This window comes from Echeneis naucrates, chromosome 8 (assembly GCF_900963305.1).
Source record: "Echeneis naucrates chromosome 8, fEcheNa1.1, whole genome shotgun sequence".
In the NCBI taxonomy this organism is placed as follows: Eukaryota; Metazoa; Chordata; class Actinopteri; order Carangiformes; family Echeneidae; genus Echeneis; species Echeneis naucrates.
Window position 1 is genome coordinate 3,925,986 of NC_042518.1, and position 15,222 is coordinate 3,941,207.

The 15,222-nt window shown below is 40.8% G+C and overlaps 1 protein-coding gene across 1 annotated transcript; it reads left to right on the forward strand.

The window, feature by feature from the left end:
- The first annotated feature begins 3,841 nt into the window (after positions 1 to 3,841).
- On the forward strand, positions 3,842 to 14,301 carry LOC115048168 (hemicentin-1-like). Its single transcript, XM_029509487.1, has 11 exons — positions 3,842 to 3,962; positions 4,936 to 5,208; positions 5,288 to 5,608; positions 6,123 to 6,350; positions 6,792 to 7,019; positions 7,105 to 7,368; positions 10,618 to 10,881; positions 10,989 to 11,147; positions 11,780 to 11,983; positions 12,148 to 12,384; positions 13,087 to 14,301. Exons 1-11 carry the CDS (start codon positions 3,905 to 3,907, stop codon positions 13,287 to 13,289), a joined length of 2,439 nt encoding a protein of 812 aa, XP_029365347.1. The 5' UTR covers positions 3,842 to 3,904; the 3' UTR covers positions 13,290 to 14,301.
- Positions 14,302 to 15,222: the final 921 nt, after the last annotated feature.

Sequence of the window (15,222 nt, forward strand, 5' to 3'; positions counted from 1 at the left end):
CACGCACCCCCTAAACATTCCCATATGGCTATGATGTCAAGCTGTATGTTGCAGAGTAATGATCCTCTCCTGAGACTATCAAGTCCACATTTGGTGTTTCGACACTCCTTCAACTTCACCAAGAACTGCTTGTGCCGAAGCTGCTTTTTAAATTGCTGCAATGGAGAAGGAAAGGATTTGGTGAATAACAGATTTCCTGATGTAAAAATTTTAGTTGAATGATTTTTCTGGAATTTAAAATGTGCTGTTTTTCCTCACAGGCTTCCTTTGCAAAAAAAAGGCTTTTTGGCATGTGCTCAGTTAAAACCCCCACCCACCCTGCCCATTCAGTCTAAATGTTTAAACAAACAGACAAAAAAAAAAAAAAAAAAGAAAAAGTTAATACAAACATTTTTCACCTTTCATACGTCATTTCATAATAAGGCAAAACAATGAAATCAAAGTGAAAGGAGACCTCCAGTCTAAGCTGACACATGAGTCATCAGATTTTCATTTCCAACTGAAAAGAAACGTTGCATTTAAAAGAAAGAGGCAGGGGCGGGGGCGGGGGGTGTGGGAGGGTTAAGGATTTGATGTCTTTGCTTCTTCAGGAATGGTGAAGTCCAGGTTTACAGTGTGATTATTTAAAGTTACTAGTGTGATGTAAATAGAAACCAACAAGTCAGGCCTAGTCAGGACAAGTTGGGGCTTACTGATACTGCATGTTTAAAAAAGTCTCTTGACCAAAGTACTGTCGACGTTATCTAATATGCAAAATGTACAATCTCTAAAACATGATTAAAACTATAATGGAACTTGAAAGAAAAAAAAAACCCATAGGAACAAGATGTCTCTGACAGAGGTGACCGTATTTTAGACAAGAGTTGATCTAATCTGTGTGGTTTTAAATAAATCATCTGGGTGGGTATTGATGACAAGATGCCCCCTATCACTGATTTTAAATACTCTTCCTGTCGCCTTGGGACTCCTGCACGCAGTCAATTAACAACATCCTGCTTTGTTATCTGGTTCTTGCACATGTGACAGTTAAACCGTTGATGTGCTCCAGGATTTCCATCACTGGCTATCAATTCATCCCATTACTGAGGACATGCCTGAAATGGTGTATTATGTGGTGCAGTGTTTAAAAAAACTTTTCAAGTGCGACGCTTCAGTTTAGATATCCAAAGTATTGTTTGAATCGCAACGTGGCAATTGGTCATAGATCCTCACAGCGCCTGGAGGATGTTTCCTGTTGGGCCAATTCCAGATCACTTGTTCTGCGACAGCATCAACATCAGCATTTCCTGGTTTCTGGCTGCCCCGTGCAAGAATGTAGCCCTCAGTAGGGGAATTTTTGTCAGTGCTTTGGTGTGCAGTCAGGGCGTTACCTGTCAGTGGACAGTTTGTGCATGTGGGGTCTGCAAAGAGAGGACGTGGAGTGTAGCGAAACTAAACTCAAGCTGAATTTGAAAATGAAAATAAGCAGCTAATCTTGAGAAACAATGTTTTTGGATCAGGGATATAAGTTTGAATTTCACTATCAGCTTTTCCCAAAGAATTTTTTCTTTACTTCTTTTTTGTGGGTTATTATGTCAAACCTCGTGTCTTCTGCTGGGGATAATAAATTTGAACCTTAAATCTTGAAACTAAAAAGTTGGGCGTGAAATATTAAGCTATCTCACTGATGATGCAATTCCTTTTCCTGGAAAAATTAGGACAGAAAGTTCAAGTACATATATTGTGTATGAGAAGCAATTTCATTAATCACTGTTTACAGTGACGCCGCCGTGACACTGAAATTAATTCTCTTGCACAAAATAAAGACACTGCTTCAAATGCCAGCAGAGATTGAAGGAATTTGAGGGCACAGAAGGATCCCTGTTTGACTCATGTATTCTCCGTGGTTACATTACAGTAAATGAATAACAGTCATATTGTTTCACAGCGAATGCCTCCTTAATCTTCTGGTTGAACATTAAATACTGTTCTGTTTCAGTCTCTCACTGATACATGAAGGGTGAGAAGTAGCATCTGGCCACCAAAGTTGATGTGGGGTTTTCCTCCAAGAGTACAAGGTCATTCTGACGAGTGTTTTCCTAAATTTCACAATCACCATTACCGCCAGCCCTTTCCTGGAAATTGGAAAACAATTAAATAGGTAGCACCCGGCACGTTATGTCATGACATCCTGCTGGTTGGTCACTTATCCAAAAAGCTCCTTCCCCCACCTCGCATTGTTCTTCCGCTCTGGCATGCTCACAAAGAGCATATCGTCTCATGACCACACCATTAAAGTTTAGCAGGAAGCTTTTCATTGTGAAATCTTTCACCACCTCCAAATCGTGAAAGTCTCACTTCAAACTTCAGACGTGATCATTAAGACTTGTAATTGGGTGACTCAGATCCAAATGATTGTTAAATTCCTTGGAAGTGGCTGAAACAGTTCTCTGTGGTTATTACTGCACAGCTTTCAACATGACCAAGAAGTACTGGTAATTTGTCATTTATCCGGAGATGGAGTGGAAAAATAAAGATTTCAGCTCTTTTTCTTGATGTAAAACTCTGATCTGAGTATTAAACTTCCTTAGCAGAGAGTGGATGGAGGACAAAGCTGCATGTGTTGCCTGCTATTGAGCTCCAGGTTTGTTTTCTCAGCCTAAGCCCGCATTTGTCTTACCTCCCTTGTTGCATATCTTGTTTTAGTTTCTCCCTCTGCTCCTATCTAATGGATTGTTTAAAATGGCCTTTGACCCACGCTGGATTTAGTAAAATGTGGTGAGTGCGTCTGTTTAGGCTAAGCTGTCTCACTTTCACCATTTTTTTGGCCATGGGAGCAGCAGGAGAATGTGATTACACCATCTATGCCCCATTGAAAAATGTGATTCCCGACCTCCAGATGTATTATTTATTGGTGGAGTTAAGTCTCTTGAAGTCAGACTTCATTTGATCTGGGCATGATTCTCTGGTTTCACTGATTACACATCATGCATATCTTGATATATCTTTGGCTACAGGTCCTGAAAAGTAAAAATCAGGATGTGACTGATGCTGTGTGGAGATTCCAGGACAAGGGCTGTTCTTAGGAAGTAAGCCAAAAAAGTCTATTTTTATCCCTGAGCTCTATGGATGGAATTTAATCAGAACATACAAGCCAACATTCATTTTCTGAAAGCAAAAACAATCACGAAATTACAAATATGTGTGCTATTGTGCCATTATATTGTCATGAATAAACAAACACTGTGGTGGTACAGATGGAAATCTGTCTCAAAATGTTGGTGTATGGGTGTAAATCTATGAACTAAAGAGGTGTGGAAATCCTTACAGCCTCACAGCACGCACGCAAAAGGACAAGAACTTCATACCATTTTCATCAGCTTAATCAGCTTTTCATCATTTTACACACACGCAATAGCATTAACAAGAACAACAGCATTTAAACTTGCAATGAAATAACCCCAACCCTAACATTAAAGCTCGAAGAGATTGGTTCCCATAAGAGTAATACCATAACAATCAACGGAAATGGCAAATAGCTAAGTCACTGTGAGGTTCAGCGGTTCATCTATGTTTGTCCATCATAACAAACAGACTCTTGAATGTTAAGCTTTGACTTTGACAATATCTGTTACATCTACTAGAAAGTGTTTAAATGTACTAAAAATACAGGTGTTATAACTGTGTGGGAATGAAACATAGCCTGACTCATAAATATCACCCACACACAAACCACTATCAATTCTGCATTGTGCTGTGTGTGTGTCTGTGTGTGTGTGAGTGTGTGTGTGTGGGGGGAGTCACCAGTGTACTCGGCCTTATTTCTCTGCTCTCATTGGTGTACTACAGATCAGGGCAGTGCTACCCGAGAAGAGCAGCTGAGCAGAGCCGGACTAAATCACAGAGAGAACATTGTTCCATTCCAATGAATAGAAGGACATCTTTCGTTCAGCTTTTCGTGGGGTTCGTTCTCATTGAGACAGGTGGGCTGCTTGTTTTCACTTACTTGCTGAATTTTGGCCTGATGATGTGTGGTTTCTGACAAATAGTGTCTTCATGTCCATGTTTTGTTTTGTTTTTTATAGAGGGGACAAACTGGGTTCAAAATATAGATACAATAAGAAAAGCAGTAACAAAAGGAGAGCTGAACTGTTAGAGACCAAAGAGGTGCAAAACTTAGTAGCTACAGAGGGGAGCAGTGTCATATGACATGAATGAGACTTTGGTCATTACCAGCCTGAGAAAAGAAGTCACTTTAAGATAAATGAGTAAAATAAAAGAACATGTTTTTAAATTTAAGTCCATCTCTACTACAATACTGAAAGGTGCTGACTGTGTTCTTTTAAAGAATAAGTTTGAAAACCGTCCAGATGTGCAAGTTTGTGTTCCTCAACAAGAAAGACATAAACATGAATTTTTTGTATTATTTTTGATCATTTTTTTAATCGAATACTTGTTTTTTTTTAATTGATTTTTTGTGCACCTTTCTCAAGATGGTCACTCTTTCAAAGCAACACAAGATCCCAAAGAGGGCTGTAAAAGCGACTAGTTAATTAAAGTACTGTCAAAATTCCCATTGTTTTTGTTGTTGCAGCAGTCAGGGAGTGAATCTCTGCAACTAATTGTGTCGCTTGAAGGAAAGTAACAAGGCAGCTTCTGGGTTAGCCATGTTTTTTCAGACCTCGAACTTCATGTGACATTCTGCATTTTTTATTAAGTCGTTCTTTGCTATTGACTGACCTTGTTTTGCACAGCAGCTACATAATAAAATGATAAAATTCTCAGATTATTGATATATGTCAATTCAGAAGGATTTGATAATTTATGACTTTTTATTACATAACAGCACTAACACTCCATGAGTGTTGAGTGAATCAGTATCTTACTGAAATGCCACATGTGTTTTTCTCTTGCAACACGTTTTAAGATATAACTTGTGCACCTTCCATGCTATAGGCGTGCTTTGCTCCTGTCCCATCAAGTTGAACCCCCCCATGGTTGTGGTGAAATATGGAGACCCGATCTCCATCAACTGCTCTACATCAGAGACCCATTTTGAAGGAATGGGCTGGGAGGCAATAAAAGCAGGGAAAAGTGTGCAGGAGACCAGCCATTTGAACTGGGCTCTGACGAACGTCACTGACTGGGACATCAATCCATCGTGCTTTATAAACCTAAAGAACTCTACGCTGGGCCAGTGCGACAGAATACCAAAAATTGTAGTTTACAGTAAGTGTTACTTACTCAGCACATGGCAGGCCGAGATCGGTGAGACGGTGTCTAACTTCTCATGCTTTTTTTCCTGCAGCGTTTCCAAGAAACATCGACATCAACAGCGTGACCAACGGCGTGATGAAAGAAGGGGAAACACATAACCTCACATGTCACATCCAACATGTCGCACCTGTGCAAAATCTCACCATCAGATGGTACAGAGGGGATACACCAGTCCATATAGACACTTTTAACAATCAGGATAGGAAACCACAGAATCAAACATCCGTCTACACTTTTACTCCAACCAAAGACGACAACAGAATCAAATTCAGATGTGAAGCTCACATGGACCTGGGACCAGAAGGACCAGAGCTCAACGTATCATCACCAGAGTATCATATTACCGTTCACTGTGAGTATGCCATGAACATTTTACTTTACCAAGGGAAGTTACTATTGCCAGTATTTTTTTTTTTCTAGCAGTTTTTGTAGCAATTCAAGACTTTGGGGGGGACTTTAAATTCAACAGTTTATTCAATTATTTTATGATATAGTAAAAACTGAGCGATGTATATTTTTAAAAGAATGAAATAGAAACCTAATAAAATATATCACTAACAGAAAACACTAATATCTGCACTTCCAGTTTGTAAAAGAAAAAAACAGAACTTGTGGTGATGTCAGTTTAGTGGGCTCAGTTAAAATCCATCACTGCTCATTGTTTCTGCTTTTTGAAGCTTAACAGACCCCATAATTAATAATTTCCTAATGAGACTTAAGATTAATTGTTGTCACCAGCAACGTTCGTTTCATAGACAAATTTTTGAGCCTTCTCTAAAGCACTAACCTTTCAGAAGCCTCAATTCTCATCCCAGCTGCTTTTATTCACAATAGTGTAAATGTTTGCTGCTTATGTTTTTTTGTAGTTGGCCCACAAGTGAAATGTGCCGGCCTTGCCCTGGACGTACTGGAAGGAGGTACTCTGGCACATTTTTGTCCCGTGGAAGGAAATCCCTTGCCAGAAGTGAAATGGATGAAAGATGGAAATCCTTTCGACCAGGACGTCCCTCTGAGCAGAGCAGACAGAGGGCAGTATACGATTGAAGCTGAGGGCGCTGGCATCTTAAAGCAGAAATTCCAGATCAATGTGTTGTGTGAGTGTCGTTGTCGTTTTTTCTTTTTTCTCCAGTGCCGCAAAAAGTTAAATTTAACACTGCTTCTTATTGTCACAAAATTATGAAATTATATTGTTTGAACTCTTTCCATATATCCATCCAATCCACAGGCCACCAAGATTTCAACATGGAGTCATACATTTGTCGACATTTAATGTTTTGGTTTTTTTTTTTTTAGGGATTGTTTTGTCCTCCTGTGTAGATTAGTGGTTAAGTGTGAAATCGTTGGCAGGGTTGTTTGTTGCCTCATTTGAGCCCTTGTGTACACATGCACATCTACAGTGGATCAACAGATCATAACTGAAGAAGCATTGTCAGTAAACTGTGCTTGATCAGATGTTTTCAATACAAACACACGCATCCTGACAGGCACCGGGCTTTAGGTCTAAAACAGAAAATACTTTCTGCTTTTGCTCTCAGACAAACCAGAGTTGAGGTGTCCGAGCTCTTACACTGCACTGGAGTACACACATCACAACCTCACGTGCACGGCCGAAGGTTATCCTCAACCTGAGATAATGTGGTACAAAGATGGCGAGGAGGTGGAGCTTCCAGAGGTGCTGACCAGACACGATGCAGGACAGTACCTGGTCTCAGCTTCAAACTCCGTGTCAACTGTCAACGCCACGGTGGATATTAAGGTCGAATGTAAGTCTTACTGATGACTGTTTTGAATACACACACAAAATCTGCCTCTGCTCTTATTTAAATTACTTCCATGTTTTGTCTGTAGATCCACCGTCGCAGATACTCGAGCTCGAAGACTCTGAAGTGGAGGTGGGCTCTTCTGTGTGGCTGAAATGCTCCTCGAGGGGAAAACCGCGACCAAAGTACGTCTGGACTTATTACAGGATGGACAACGTGATGGAGGAAAACGAAGATGGAGTTGCTCGCCTTCTCATCCATAATGCGACTGTGTACAACACGGGCGCCTACACGTGTCAGGCCCTGAACGACAGAGGAAACATCACTAAAACTGCCCAAGTGACGGTGAAAGGTACAGTCAGAATAATCTAATACACGAACTTAACTTAACTTAACTTCTTATATTATGTCAAATGTGAGTCAACAAAACAAAACAACAAAACAGTCGACCTAATAGAGCTTCAGTGCATTTTAAGATCACTTAACTCCAAACATATCTGTGGTAAAGCCATCAGTCAGCTTTGTTTTAAAAGTGAGTGCAGAGAAAAGATGACAGCTCCACAAACTTCTACGCAGATATCACATATTGACGTTTCCTCCATCAGCACCCCTTCAGATTTCACATTTTGTGGAACACAGTTTAACTCGAAGCGAACTGGTACATCAATATTTGTAGACACAGTGTGTGTGTGTCTGTGTGTGTGTGTGTGTGTTTGCTTTTAGCAACCTCAGCTTTTCTTTGTGTTATTTTGGAATAACACACTGGCAGCTCTTTTTGGCTAAACACTAACATAACCAACACTGTCCCTGAGTATGTATACACACATATACACATACACTACCAGTCAAAGTTTGGACACACTTTCCTATTCGTTTGAATGAGAAAGTGTGTGCCAACTTTTGACCGGTAGTGTATATACTGTACAAACAGACACACACACACACACATATGGATATATATGTAAGTATTTTAGTGTGTGTTAGCGTGTTGGTGTGTGTACTCACCCGGTGTTGGGGAAGGGCAGCAGCAGCAGCTTCCTCCGCTGGCTGCAGTGTGTGTTGGCGTGTTAGTCTCTGTGTGTGTCGGTCTCAGTCGGTGTGTTGGTCTCATTCGGTGTGTGTTAGCTGTGTTTGTTGGTGTCAGTCTGTGTGTATTAGTGTGTCGGTGTGTATCAGTGTGTTGGTGTGTTAATGTGTCTGTGTGTATTAGTGTGTTGGTCTCAGTCGGTGTGTTAGTCTCTGTGTGTGTTAGTCTCTGTGTGTTAGTCTTTGTGTGTTAGTCTCTGTGTGTTAGTGTGTCGGTGTGTGTTAGTCTCTGTGTGTTGGTGTGTCAGTGTGTGTCATTGTGTGTTAGTCTCTGTGTGTCGGTGTGTGTTAGTCTGTATGTTAGTGTGTTAGTGTGTCAGTGTGTGTCGGTGTGTGTTAGTCTCTGTGTGTTAGTGTGTTGGTGTGTGTCAGTGTGTGTTAGTGTGTTAGTCTCTGTGTGTTGGTGTGTTAGTGTGTCGGTGTGTGTTAGTCTCTGTGTGTTGGTGTGTCGGTGTTAGTGTGTGTTAGTGTGTCAGTGTTAGTGTGTCGGTGTTAGTGTGTGTTAGTGTGTCAGTGTTAGTGTGTCGGTGTGTGTTGGTGTGTCAGTGTTAGTGTGTGTTAGTCTCTGTGTGTTGGTGTGTGTTAGTGTGTGTTAGTCTCTGCGTGTTGGTGTGTCGGTGTCAGTGTGTCAGTGTTAGTGTGTTGGTGTGTTAGTGTGTCGGTGTGTGTCGGTGTGTGTTAGTCTCTGTGTGTTGGTGTGTTGGTGTGTCGGTGTGTGTTAGTCTCTGTGTGTTAGTGTGTCGGTGTGTGTTAGTGTGTGTTAGTCTCTGTGTGTTAGTGTGTCGGTGTGTGTTAGTCTCTGTGTGTTAGTGTGTCGGTGTGTGTTAGTGTGTTAGTGTGTTGGTGTGTTAGTCTCTGTGTGTTAGTGTGTCAGTGTGTGTTAGTGTGTTAGTGTGTGTTAGTGTGTCGGTGTGTGTTAGTCTCTGTGTGTTAGTGTGTCGGTGTGTGTTAGTGTGTTAGTGTGTTAGTGTGTCGGTGTGTGTTAGTGTGTTGGTGTGTTAGTCTCTGTGTGTTAGTGTGTCGGTGTGTGTTAGTCTCTGTGTGTTAGTGTGTCGGTGTGTGTTAGTCTCTGTGTGTTAGTGTGTTGGTGTGTGTTAGTGTGTTAGTGTGTTGGTGTGTGTTAGTCTCTGTGTGTTAGTGTGTTAGTGTGTCAGTGTGTGTTAGTGTGTCGGTGTGTGTTAGTCTCTGTGTGTTAGTGTGTCGGTGTGTGTTAGTCTCTGTGTGTTAGTGTGTCGGTGTGTGTTGGTGTGTTAGTGTGTCGGTGTGTGTTAGTCTCTGTGTGTTAGTGTGTTGGTGTATCGTTGTGTGTCAGTGTGTTAGTCTCTGTGTGTTAGTGTGTTAGTGTGTTGGTGTGTTGGTGTATCGGTGTGTGTTAGTGTGTTAGTCTCTGTGTGTTAGTGTGTTGGTGTGTTAGTGTATCGGTGTGTGTTAGTGTGTTAGTGTGTCGGTGTGTGTTAGTCTCTGTGTGTTAGTGTGTTAGTCTCTGTGTGTTAGTGTGTTAGTGTGTCGGTGTGTGTTAGTGTGTTAGTGTGTTAGTCTCTGTGTGTTAGTGTGTTAGTCTCTGTGTGTTAGTGTGTCGGTGTGTGTTAGTGTGTTAGTCTCTGTGTGTTAGTGTGTCGGTGTGTCGGTGTATCGGGGCGGACGCAGCTCTCTCGGCTCTCTCGGCTCTCTCGGCTCTCTTTTCGGCCATAATCATTTTAGCTTTAGCTGCTCGCCCCCCCCAAAAAAAACGACCGAGTGGCCGCCGGCTGGTGCCGCCTGCAGCCGGGGAGGAGCCGCCGGGGGTCGGTGAGACCGCAGACGGCAGACCGCTGTCGGAGGAAAAGCTCCAGAAAGTTCAGCACAATGGAGGACTCGAAGCTGCTCCGTCTGCTCCGGGTGGTTGTGACTTTAGAGCTGCTGTCGCTCTGTAACGGGACAGAGCCCAGTAAGTTCAGGAACAAGTTCCACACCTCACTGTTTTTACTTCATTTATTTCTAAAAGCCAAAAGGGAGCTAATTTAAGACGTTTGAAAAAAGTTTAGGAGGCCGGAAAGTTTGGATGTCCTGAGTCATCTTCTTGTCTCATGTTGTGGACGGAAACAAATGCTGACTTTGAATCTGAGTGTTAAAATCTGTCATGTTTTCTGTGTTTTGATCACAAAATAACTGTGACTTTTTGAATATCTCTGGTCATTGAAGCTTCCTTTTGCAGCCTTTAGATAGCAAAAACTCATATCAAGTCATATGTTTCTGTGTTAAGATGCGTTTTATTTTATTATTATTATTATTATTATTATTATTATTATTATTATTTAGTATAAATGGAACCAAATGGAGGAGCCTGTAACACATTTTTATTCTAGATTTGGTCATTGCAGTAAGTCTGGCACAAAGAATGGTTGGCAGCAGGGAGGGGTACATCCTTCCTGCTTCCTCCTGAGACGCGGCTTTTGTTTTACAGACCAACACCATTAAGGGAGAGGAAATTTGTTTTTGAGATAATGCATGTATGTCAAAACTTGACGCTCCACAGGTGCTGACCAAGAATGCCCTGTTGAAATCACTCCAAACAGCATGTTGGCCCATTGCAAAGAAACGCCCCAGACTGTGACATGCAAACCGACATCCAGCAGCAAGCGTCACCTAAAAGAAATATACTGGCAGCATGGGGACGCCAAAACGTCGAGTGGAAGCTTGAAAATCGGCAGCCATGGAGACTGGGACCGTCAACCTGTCTGCCACGCTTCGTTTTTTGGACTTGGACGATGCAGTAAAGCCTTAAACTTCACCTTCTTCAGTATGTATTAACACTTTCCTTGTATATTTACTGTCATCAACATTAAATCCTGATGTTGTTGTTGTTGTTGTTGTTGTTGTTCTCCTCACTGTGCGTGAACTCTGCAGAAGCACCAGATGAAGTCTTCATCCGTGCTGACAAGAACAGCTCACTGGCAGCAGGCCAAAAGCTCCAGCTGCAGTGCATTGTTACCGAAGTTGCTCCTGCACGAAACGTCGTCGTGCAGTGGTATCATGGGAATGACACCTTTGAACCAACTACCACAGGTTGGAAGTCTATATTTAAGAACCATTTTTGAAGACAAACTGTGCCATTTATTCACATGCCCAACGGAGATGTGATGGCCTTTATCGGTTAACGCAAGACATCAGTTTATCCAGTGGTGCAGCCAACAAAGAACGTGATTAGTTTTAATAATCCAGCTGGACGTGAAAGGCAAAAGAGCCCACCTATTGATTGGTTTATTCATATATTATTCATATCAGTGTTGACACAGATGAGTTTGTGCTCATCAATGTTTATTTAAACGTATTGTTATGCAGATGTTGCTTTTAACAAGCTGTGTGTCCTGCTGCACTTTAGCTTGAGTCCCTCTTCAATAAGATCACAAGTAAATTAGCAAATAAGTTTATTTTCTGAGCAGTCAGTATGTAAGTGAATGCCAAATTAAAACATCAGTTTTTCAGTGTAAAGAGTAAATCCTGTCTCATTTGCATCCCAAAATAGTAATTCATTCATGTCACCACCTGTACCACTGATTGTTAAAAAGCAGGCAGAATGGATTAAACACAGTCTATGTTTTTCTGTTATTACCTTAAATTTCCATCATAATATATATTATATATATATATTTGTTTTGTGTGTGTGTGTGGGGGTTTGTTTTTTTTTTTTTTCCCAGGTTCTATTCAACTCATCGGCTGTAAGAACGGAAAAAACTGTGACATCAATGAAATCAGATGTCCAATTACTTTGATTTCGACCATCACCATCACTCTGGACAGAAATCACAATGGGGTCGAGTTCAAATGCAAGGCTCAGATGGACGTGGGACCAAGACTTCCTGTAGAGATGATTTCTCATCCGCTCAACATCACCGTCTACTGTGAGATCACATTAACATCCGCTATTCCAGATTTCCAACACAAAAGCTTGTTATTTTCCTTACACCACCAACAAACACATCAATTGTTGTTTTCAAACAACACAAATTCTCCTTGAAATGTTCTTTGGCCTCATAGTGCTCTATTTGTTTCTATTTCGCAACAGATAAGCCCGTGATTAATGAAAGAAAGCTTCCAAAGGTATTCCCGGTGTTCAATGGTTATCCTGAGGAGCTGGTCTGTGAAGCTGATGGTCAGCCACCTCCAGAGATCCAGTGGAGCTCAGACAAAGGGAACCATGTGCCCGGAGCCACCATCCTTGTGACTAAAGCTGGCTTCTACAACTGCACCGCCACCAATGAAGTCGATTCTGTCTTCCATGAGATCGAAGTGATTTTAAAGGGTAACAATCAAAACTGAGTTGTATTTTATTTGTAATTTTGTATTATTTTTTTTTAAATTATTATTATTATTATTTTTAGGGGACAAAAATATGATCCTTTTCCGATAAAAATCTAAATTAGACTTTGTTTCTAAATGGACAGAGCGTCCCTGGTGGGAAAGCTGATTTGTGTTAGAGGGGGTTGAAGTCACTAGGTAGTTAGGCTAAAATTATACCAATTGAAAAATTTGGTTGATGTAGCAGATGGAAAGTCAGTCAAAAAGCTATTCGGCCATTTAAATTTATTTCAAAATGGCGGAGTTTGACTTCCCTGAAGTTAATCTACAAACAGGCAGAAGGCCGGTGGAGTAGCTGGAGGTTTGGGTAAGTTTTTATAAAATACTGACTTATTTGATCTCAAGTGCTAAATGAAAATGGCCACAGTGTTATACAGTACAAATAATAATAATAATAATACAGATAGCCTGTCTTTCCTGTCTGAGCATAGCTTAAAAAATATGTTAAAGTTATAAATACCTAATATCTTATTTGCGACCTTGCATGCAGACATAGCGGAGCACATTTGCTCAGCTACTGGAAATATAAGAATAAATCTTTCACACGAATGACTGCATGCCAGAAATTGCAAAAGATGCATTTAAACCTTATTATTTTTCTGTTTCACTCTGTTTCTGTTTCTTATTTTGATTGTTTTTGTTACAGAGGACTACCTGCCCCTCATAGCTGGATTTGTGGCCATCACGGTGATCGCCATCTCCGTCGTCTTCTGCTTCATTTATTCCATCTATTACAAGAACACTAAGATGCGACGCTACAGCCTCAAAAACCCCAAACTGAGCACCCAAAATGGTAACGTAGCGCACAATGGCTGGGACCTGCAGTTTCCAATGACAAAGCTGTCTTAGCACTACATAAAGCTGAAGTGATATCTTGCCCCTCTGAATCAGCTGCAACGTCCTGCCACCACAATTTGTGTTAAAAAACAGAATAACAACGAAGACGTTCATGCACTCTGTTCTCTATTTATTTCTCCACATGTAATGTGTATTTTACTCTTGAAGGAATAATCTAATAATGAAGAAACGCACCCTAGGCTTGAGTTGTACAAGTCTATTTTAACTACTGGACTCTACCTGTTTTCACTGGATAGAAAGAACAGGGGGAGCAAGGCTTTATATATTTGGCTCTGATTTTTCAGAGAAACTGGGTAATTATTCATGAGCACAGATCAATGGAATTTCATTATGAATGCTTTAGTTTACCTTTATTTCACACTAATGCTCAGTCCCTTTATTCTTTTTTTTTTTTTTTTTGGTCATTATTCTGCCCCTTAATATTCTAGCGCAGAGGTCTGTGTGTGGGATTATTTCTAGATTGTGTTTGAAAAACAGAAGCTCAAAGACTGTGGTGGTTTAAACAACCAACAACCAACAGAAACTCTGCTGGTCTTGTTCTTCCATCACCTGATGTCAAATATGTGACACTGTGTTTCTCACTATGCTTTGTATGCACTTCTGTCGTTTCATTGCCTTGCCCTTAGTTGTGGCACGGCATGAGGCACTAATCTTGTAGAACATATTGTGTTGCTTCACAGTTGTATGCATTTGTTTGAATGCCAGAAGGGCGTTATATCCCAATGCCTATGGGAAATGTATATTCTGGAATTTTTTTTTTTTTTATATGAATGCAAAACCCTATATTTATTTATGAGAAACAGTAAAGATAAAAGAAACTAGTGCTGAACATAGACTGCAAATGGGTCTGTAAACGTTGTGCAAGGTGAGATCAATAGGGATGAAGGCCTGCCTGTGATATAACAGATATAAGAACATTGTAATATGCGTTTGTGAATATTGCTGTAAATATTCTTGACTGATGTAAAACCATATTTTCATATTAAAAATGTGGCATTTAAACAAATCGTTGTGCATTATTATGCACCCTATTCATCTATATGTATATTTTTTTAGAAGCAAAGCGGAAATAAGGATGACAACAAAATCAGGGAACTTTGAAAAGCTGAACATATTTGGCACGATTAAATATATAAATAGGATTCATTTCGAAGGCGTGTCAAAGAGTTCCCAATATCGTCTTGCAAGGAAAAACAAAGGCCTGTGTAAGAAGATAACAAGTCTAAACATCTAATGCGAGGATATTAATCATCCTGGACACCTTCATTGTGTCCATATTTGAAACAAAAGGAAAGAGCTTATTTTTCCGAGCTGCCAGTTGAAGGCAGTACGAGCCAACACGCTGGACTCTTTTCTCTGGCAGCTCTGATCCTTTTGGGAATAAAACTGTGAATATCCCGTGAGTTTTATCTCCACACCGGATGAACTAAACAAAACAGTGTTTTCATAATCCAACTGCTCTCCAAGATACCACGCCTTCCTCTCCTATGAGAACAACTGGGATCGAGGGATGGCGTTTTTCTGTCCTTCAAATATGGATAGAAACTGTATGAATATCAAGTTGTATATGAATCCTGTTATTTAAAACTACCATGTGTGAGGCAAGGTATTTTTTTTTTCTTTCTAAAATCTGAAAACAGTATGGTGAGCCTTTCTGTTTTCTGTTTTCATCTGTTGGTGCTGAAAAACAAGACAAGCTGAGCTGGCATTTCATATCCTCTAATTTCCCCATAACTGTATCTTTAAGCCATCCCAAATGTCACCCCCGCCCCAGCCAAGCAAAACTAAGCCCTCCACGCCCACCCCCCCAAAAAAAGAGAGAGAGAGAGAGAGAGAGAACAGACATACTCTTATCATCAGATCACAGAGCTGCAGTTTACTGGGAGTACCTGAACGCAGCGCAGCCGCGCTCCTTCCTGTTTCT

Coding starts and splice junctions, on each gene's coding strand:
- LOC115048168 (XM_029509487.1), top strand. CDS start 3,905: ATGAATAGAAGGACATCTTTCGTTCAGCTTTTCGTGGGGTTCGTTCTC. Junction 7,020..7,104: donor GGTGGATATTAAGGTCGAAT/GTAAGTCTTACT, acceptor TTTTGTCTGTAG/ATCCACCGTCGCAGATACTC. Junction 11,984..12,147: donor GCTCAACATCACCGTCTACT/GTGAGATCACAT, acceptor ATTTCGCAACAG/ATAAGCCCGTGATTAATGAA.